This window comes from Cebus imitator, unplaced genomic scaffold, assembly GCF_001604975.1.
Source record: "Cebus imitator isolate Cc_AM_T3 unplaced genomic scaffold, Cebus_imitator-1.0 Scaffold117, whole genome shotgun sequence".
Taxonomy (NCBI): Eukaryota; Metazoa; Chordata; class Mammalia; order Primates; family Cebidae; genus Cebus; species Cebus imitator.
In genome coordinates this window covers 2,746,556-2,753,731 of record NW_016107432.1, presented here as the reverse complement: position 1 = coordinate 2,753,731, position 7,176 = coordinate 2,746,556, and the positions used below count along the sequence as shown (strand labels likewise).

General features: G+C 58.3%; 1 protein-coding gene across 4 annotated transcripts in view; it reads left to right on the top strand.

Annotated features, from left to right (window-relative positions):
• The window catches only part of GAK (cyclin G associated kinase), an 80,316-nt gene extending 73,479 nt beyond the window's left edge, over positions 1–6,837 (top strand). For 3 of the 4 annotated variants that reach the window (XM_017538946.2, XM_017538944.2, XM_017538947.1), the window contains 4 exons: positions 3,802–4,026; positions 4,772–4,920; positions 5,950–6,126; positions 6,358–6,837. In XM_017538946.2, coding sequence (XP_017394435.1) covers positions 3,802–4,026; positions 4,772–4,920; positions 5,950–6,126; positions 6,358–6,459 — 653 coding nt within the window. In that variant the 3' untranslated portion in view covers positions 6,460–6,837. The remainder of the gene's footprint in view (positions 1–3,801; positions 4,027–4,771; positions 4,921–5,949; positions 6,127–6,357) is intronic. The other variant, XR_001828259.2, reaches the window with a different exon arrangement.
• The last annotated feature ends 339 nt before the right edge of the window (positions 6,838–7,176 follow it).

The window sequence follows — 7,176 nt, the reverse complement described above, 5'->3', positions numbered from 1 at the left end:
AAGGAGGGGAGTGGGGAGTGGGGCAGGGGGGCCGAGAAGGGGAGTGGAGGGCTGAGGAGGGGAGCGGGGGGGCTCTTATTCCCTGTGAATACACGTAGATCCTCAACAAAACCTGGGCCAATAGAACTTATCAGTATATGAAAAGAATTCTACACCAAGATCAAGTAGGATTTATTCCGGCAGTACAAGGCTGACATTTCAGAATTGGTTAACAATCTATTTAGGTTCCTGCAAAGGTAATTGCAGTTTTTGCCATTACTTTCAATGGCAAAACCACAATTAGTTCTGCACCAACTCTATACCATACTAACTGACTGAAGAGTGATGTGATCACTTCAACAATGCAGAGAAGGCATTTGACAAAATTCAGAGCCGACGTGGGAGAATCTCCTGAACCCAGGAGTTTGAAACCACCCTGGGCAACATTGGCCCCTGTAAGAACTTGCCTGGTATGGTGGTCAGCACCTGTGGTCACCACACCCAGCTGCTTGGAAAGCTGAGGCGGAGGATCACTTGGATCGCCGGGGCCTGGGAGCTGTGATTGCGTCGCTGCACTTCAGCCTGGGCAGCAGAGCAAGACCCTGTCTCAAAAACAACAAACCTGCAGCCAACATCTTTTTTTTTTTTCTGAGACAGAATCTCACTCTGTTGCCAAGGGTGGAGTACAGTGGCACCATCTTGGCTCACTGCAACCGCCACCTCCCAGGTTCAAGCAATTCTCATGCCTCAGCCTCCTCAGTAGCTGGGACTACAGGCGCCCACCACCATGCCCAGCTCATTTTTGTATTTTTAGTAGAGATGGGATTTCACCATGTTGCCTAGGCTGGTCTCAAACCCCTGACCTTAAGAGATCCACCCAGTTTGGCCTCCCAAAGTGCTGGGATTACAGGCATGAGCCACTGCGCGCCTGGCCACGCCAATATCATTTTTAACCATCCCCCTAAAATCAAGAACAAGGCGGGAATGTCTTCTCTCCACTTCTACTTACCAGAAGTCCCGGCTGCTGCCATTTGGCAAGAAAAGAAAGTGAAAGTTACACATGCTACAAAGGGAAAAATAAAATTGCTCCTGTCTGCAGACGACATGATCATCTGTGCAGGAAATCTCAAGGGATCTACAAAGGTCTGTCAGAACTGTGAGTTCAGTAAGGTCACAGGATACAAGATCGGCACACGAAAATCTGTCGTGTTTCTGTTTAACTGCCACAAGGAAACCAAAACACTATCATTTACAATCACCTTTTTTAGAAAAATAAACATTTAGGTATAAATTTGACCAGATGTGTCTAGGACGTGTGTGGTGGAGCTTTAAAACCAGCCGTGGTGAAACAGACCAGGGGAGAGGTGCGCTCACGGCCCGCCAGGGGAGAGGTGGATACAGGACAGACGCTGTGGTCACAGGCCACCACGGGAGAGGTGGATACAGGACCGACACGGTGATCACGGCCCGCCACGGGAGAGGTGGATACGGGACCGATGCAGCGCTCACGGCCCTCCACGGGAGAGGTGGATACAGGACCGATGCCATGGTCACGGCCCGCCACGGGAGAGGTGGATACAGGACTGACACGATGATCACGGCCCTCCACGGGAGAGGTGGATACAGGACCGACGCAGCGCTCACGGCCCATCATGGGAGAGGTGGATACGGGACCGACGCCGTGATCACGGCCCGCCAGGGGAGAGGTGGATACAGACCGACGCCGTGGTCACGGCCCGCCAGGGGAGAGGTGGATATAGACTGATGCGGTGGTCATAGCCCACCACGGGAGAGGTGGATACGGGACTGATGCCGTGATCACAGCCCGCCAGGGGAGAGGTGGATACCGGACTGACATGGTGATCACGGCCCACCACGGGAGAGGTGGATACAGGACTGACGCCACACTCACGGCCTGGAGGCCCCCAAGTGAGGTGTCTGTTCTGTGCGCATCTGTTGGCACAGTTCCTGCCAACAGCTCAGAAGGGATTTTCGTAGACACAGATGAGCTTATTGTACAATGCATATGGAAGGCAGATGAACTGAAATATTTTTATACTGGAAGCGCGGCATGGGAGAAATCACTCTTCTGCCTTTGGAGCTTACTCTCCAGCCACAGAAATCAACAATGTGGTGACAGCAGAGAGACAGGCACGTCTGTGGAGCAGAAGAGAGGACTCAGAAGTAGGCCACACAAGTAAGACCAGTGGGGCTTTGACAGGCAGAAACCCACTCATCAGATGGTGCTGGAGCAAAGCCCTGAGCCCGCGTCGCATAGAACAGCTCATCGGAGTCAGCCACAGGTCGAAACGCAGAACTGCAGGGCCTTTAGAAGAAAACCTGCTGGGCAGAGTCCCGTAGACCCGCCACCCGTACCGCACCCGTAAGAGGAGAGTGGACACAGCTGCAAAGCGCCGAGCGTCGGAGCTACAGGCTGGGAGAACGGATCTCCAGACTGCGTATTTAACAAAGGACTCATCTATAGAATACAAAAATACAGTCAAAAACAAACCTGAAAGCAACCCAATTAGATTCGTTGGCCAAGACGCCCGCATTGCCTCACAGCCGATGGCCGGGAAGCGCAGGCCGAGACGCCCGCATTGCCTCGCAGCCGATGGCCGGGAAGCGCAGGCCGAGACGCCCGCATTGCCTTGCAGCTGATGGCTGGGAAGCGCAGGCCGAGACGCCCGGCGTCGCCTTGCTACCAGGGGGAAGTGGCCTGTGGGGATGGCCAAGGCAGGAGGAGCAGTGGCACTGAATGCTGGTGCAGAGGAGGACGACCGTCTCTCACACACCGCTGCGGACGAGCCGCGTGTCTCGCGCGTTGCTGCAGAGTGTGAGGCAGCAGGGCCGCTCTGGAGAACAGGTGATGGTTTCCTACAAAGCGAAACACACACGTGCTGAGCTACGGTGGGACACAGGCATCTATCCCAGAGAAATGGAAGCTTATTTACACACAAGTCTGTAACAGGCGTTCAAAGATGTGGGTGTTGCAGCCAAACACTGGAGCTGGCCCAGGTGTCCTGCAGGTGAACGGTTGAATAGTGACAGCCCTTGGCAGGGAGGGGGAGCGGCGGATGCCAGGGCCCGAGCAGCCTGTCCTGAGTGAAGATGATGCTCCAGAGGCTGCCGGCTGTTGGTTTTTACCTCTTCCTGCTATTGTAATTATTCCAAAATAAAAAATTAGGCTGGGCACAGTGTCTCATGCCTGTAATCCTAGCACTTTGGGAGGCCGAGGCAGGCAGATCCCAAGTCAGGAGATCGAGATCATCATGGCTAACACAGTGAAACCCTATCTCTACTAAAAATACAAAAAATTAGCTGGGCGTGGTGTCGGGCACCTGTAGTCTCAGCTAGTTGGGAGGCCGAGGCAGGAGAATTGCTTGCACCTGGTTGGTGGAGGCTGCAGTGAGCCGAGATCACACCATTGTACTCCAGCCTGAGTAACAGAGTGAGACTCCATCTCAAAAAAAATTAAAGGATCAGCCCTGATCTGACGTGCTCTGAGAGGCAGTGGCCCTCCTCCGTGGATGAGCCCGGGTCAGCCTTGGCTCATGGGGGTGGGGCCATGGCCTCCACAGCTGTCCTGGTGTGTACCCTCCATCCAGAACGTTCACGCCACCCCAGCACCTGGCCTGTGCCAGCAGCCCCCGGAGACCTTCACGCGTGTGGGTGGAGCCAGCCCCTCTGGACGGGCTCCAGTGATGAGTGTGTTATTTTGCAAGCATGTGTTTTCTAGTGTACGTGCTGCTCTGGGATCTAGAAACAGTAGTTGCCCCGCGTGGATGACCAGATGCCAATTGTCGGACTCCGTCTCCACAGGCTTACCAGCTGGATTCCCTCCCGGCAGCTTCATTCCCAAAACGGCTGCCGCACCCAAGGCCAGCGGCTCCTGGCAGACAAGTCGACCGGCAGCCCCGGGCGCCCCACGGCCCCCTCAGGCCAAGCCGCCCCCCAAAGCCGGCACACAGCTGAGGCCTAACTATGCTGCCAGCTTCAGTGTGATCGGGGCGCGAGAGGAGCGGGGGGTCCGCGCACCCAGCTTCGGTGAGTCCCCGTCTCTCTCTCGGCTGCTGTGGGGTTTGCACAGACCGTCCTGGGTTGGCTAAAGGTGGAACCTGTGTTGTCTTCAACTCGGGGCCCAGTCCCGGGACAGCACGGCCGAGCCAGCCAGAGAAGGACGTGGTTTCCCACGTGCACCTGCTGGTCTCTCTCTGGGTCATGCCTCTGGGTCTCCTGTTCCAGTGACACCTTCTTGACCTGTTTTTAACAAATGGCCTTTGGGATTCTCTCTTTTCTGTGGAGGCATTAGGATGGTAGCCCTGTCCCCTGGGGCCACAGGTGGAAATGGACCTGTGTGTGTCTACAGAAATGTCTCCCCCTGCTCACCGCACCCAAGCCCTTCCGAGGCACTGTGCCTCAGTTTCCCCGGGCAGGGAGACGGAGGGTAGGCAATCGCTCAGAGCTCAGCAAGTTCCAGGTTCTGTTCTTAGCTGGGCTTCGTGGCTCATGCCTGTAATCCCAGCACTTGGGGAGGCTGAGGCAGGCAGATCACTTGAGCCCAGGAGTTCAAGACCAGCCTGAGCAACAGTGAGACTCTACAAAAAGTGTAAAACAGCCGGGCATGGCAGCGCATGCCTATGGTCCCAGCTACTCGGGAGGCTGAGGCAGAAGGATCACTTGAGCCCCAGAGGCCTACGCTGTGGAGAGCCGAGGTCACACCACTGCACTCTGGCCTGGCCAACGGTGGAGACCCTGTCTCAAACAAAAAAAAGTTTCTGTTCTTTTCTAGCTCAGAAGCCAAAAGTCTCTGAGAACGACTTTGAAGATCTGTTGTCCAATCAAGGCTTCTCCTCCAGGTCTGACAAGAAGGGGCCGAAGACCATTGCGGAGATGAGGAAGCAGGACCTGGCTAAAGACACAGACCCACTCAGGCTGAAGGTGGGTGGGTGGATGGGCAGCTCTTACTGACCGGGTGGTCGAGCCCGGAGGCCTCAACCTAGGGCCCCTGGAGCATCTGCTGCACCACAGGAGCCGGCATCGCCAGCCAGGAACCCGCCACTGCCAGTGGGCCTAGCAGCCCCCGAGGCTGGGGTGGCCTGAGGCCGGGGGTTCAGGGCAGAGCCAGGCCCCAGGCAGTGCTGCTCTCTGTGTGCCCAGATGGCTTAGTGCTGGCGAGGGTTGCCCCCACAGTGTCTGCAGAGCTTGTCAAGGGCACATATCTCCTGGGGCTGCTCTGGGTGCTCAGCCTCCCCACCCAGGGTGCCCACCGTGGGGTGAGGGTGCAGCAGTCAGGGTGTCTGTGCCGGCCCCAAGACACGTCCTGCTCTGTGGCTTGGCTGATGACCAGCTCTACAGGCCATGTGTGGCTGTGACCCTGGGGTCCTTTCACGGGCACCAGGGACCATCCCCTCATCCCTCTGAGTCTGAGGTTTGGGATGGGCCGGGCGTAGCGCCACCAGCACCAGGGTTTGGGTCCTCAGTGACCATATGGCTGAGAAGAGGGTCCCTCTGGCCCCAGGCCCTACTAGCACACGAAGGTCACCTGGCCCTGTGTCATCTAGAGTGGGCTCCGTGTGGTTGAGGGGAGGGCGTGCGGTGGGACAGCGTCTGTGGCCCTGCTCTCCCCAGCGTGACGGTGCCTCCCAGATGCATGCCAGTTGCCGCAGCTGGTGACATGTCCTGTGGAGCCATCAGCGTGGCCGGGGTCCAGGGCTGGAGTTCGCCTGCCAGGACTCACAGTGCAGCCCACTCCCTGTTCACCACCCAAGCCCTTCCATGGTGCCATGCCTCAGTTTCCCCGTGCAGGGAGGAAGCGGATGGGCAGGCGTCCAGGGCTCAGCGAGCTCCGTGTCTCCCCCCTCCCACTGCACCCAAGCCCTTCCGCGGTGCTGTGCCTTGGTTTCCCCGTGCAGGGAGGTGGAGGGCGGGCAGGTGCCCAGGGCTCAGCGAGCTCCGTGTCTCCTGCAGCTCCTGGACTGGATCGAGGGCAAGGAGCGGAACATCCGCGCCCTGCTGTCCACACTGCACACGGTGTTGTGGGACGGGGAGAGCCGCTGGACGCCCGTGGGCATGGCCGACCTGGTGGCCCCGGAGCAGGTGAAGAAGCACTACCGCCGCGCTGTGCTGGCCGTGCACCCGGACAAGGTGAGCGCACCAGGGGGCCTTGGGGGGTCCTGCACCCTGACAAGGTGAGCACACGGGGGGCCTTGGGGGTCCTGCACCCCGACAAGGTGAGCACACGGGGGCACTTGGGGGGTCCTGCACCCCAACAAGGTGAGCAGGGCCGCCGGCCACATGGGAGGCCTTGGGGGGTCCTGCCCCGCCCACCTGGTCCTTGTGCTTGTGGGAGGTGCTCACACCACCTGTCACCCATAGGCCGCAGGGCAGCCCTACGAGCAGCACGCCAAGATGATCTTCATGGAGCTGAACGACGCCTGGTCGGAGTTCGAGAACCAGGGCTCCCGGCCCCTCTTCTGAGGCCTCAGCGGTGGTGGCTGTGCACACAGCTCCACAGTTCCACAGTTCAGGAGCCGTCGTGGGACCTGGGTCCTGCCATGAGGGCCCGTGGGCGGCGGCAGGTGTGGTCAGAGTCGCTGCCTGCCCGGCATTCCAGGCACAGGAAGAGAAAGCATTCCAAAGCCTCTGATTGTTCTCCTTTTTCTCCTCCCAGAGGAACAGCTGATTCGTGCTCCTCCACAGTTGTCAGGTCTGTGATTTATTTGGTGTTTTGGGCGTGGCCTCTCGGCGCCGGCATGTGGTGAGCCGGCTGCTGGCGCTCGCGGGCCTGGTGTTTGCACCGCACTTTGTAATCAGTCCCATGGTCATCTGTACAGAATTAAACTATTTTCCGATGACTACTGTGTCTTCACTGTGGATCCGCTCGCCCTGGCGCCGTTCACCCTCTGGGGCATGGGGCTGATTCCTTGGCAGCTTTGCCGTGCTTAGATTGCTGGGTCTTGGCTCTGACCTGTAATTAGGGGCACAGACCAGCTCGTCTGTCACCCCCAGCCAGAGGCAGCGTAGCTGGGGCACCTCAAAGGGTGCTTTGCCAAAAGAAGGTTCTGGTGACGGAAGGACGGGATGAGACGCTGCGCCGGGATGACGGAGAAGGTTCGGGTGACCGAAGGATGGGATGGGACGCTGGGCCGGGATGACAGAGAAGGTTCCGGTGACCGAAGGATGGGATGGGACGCT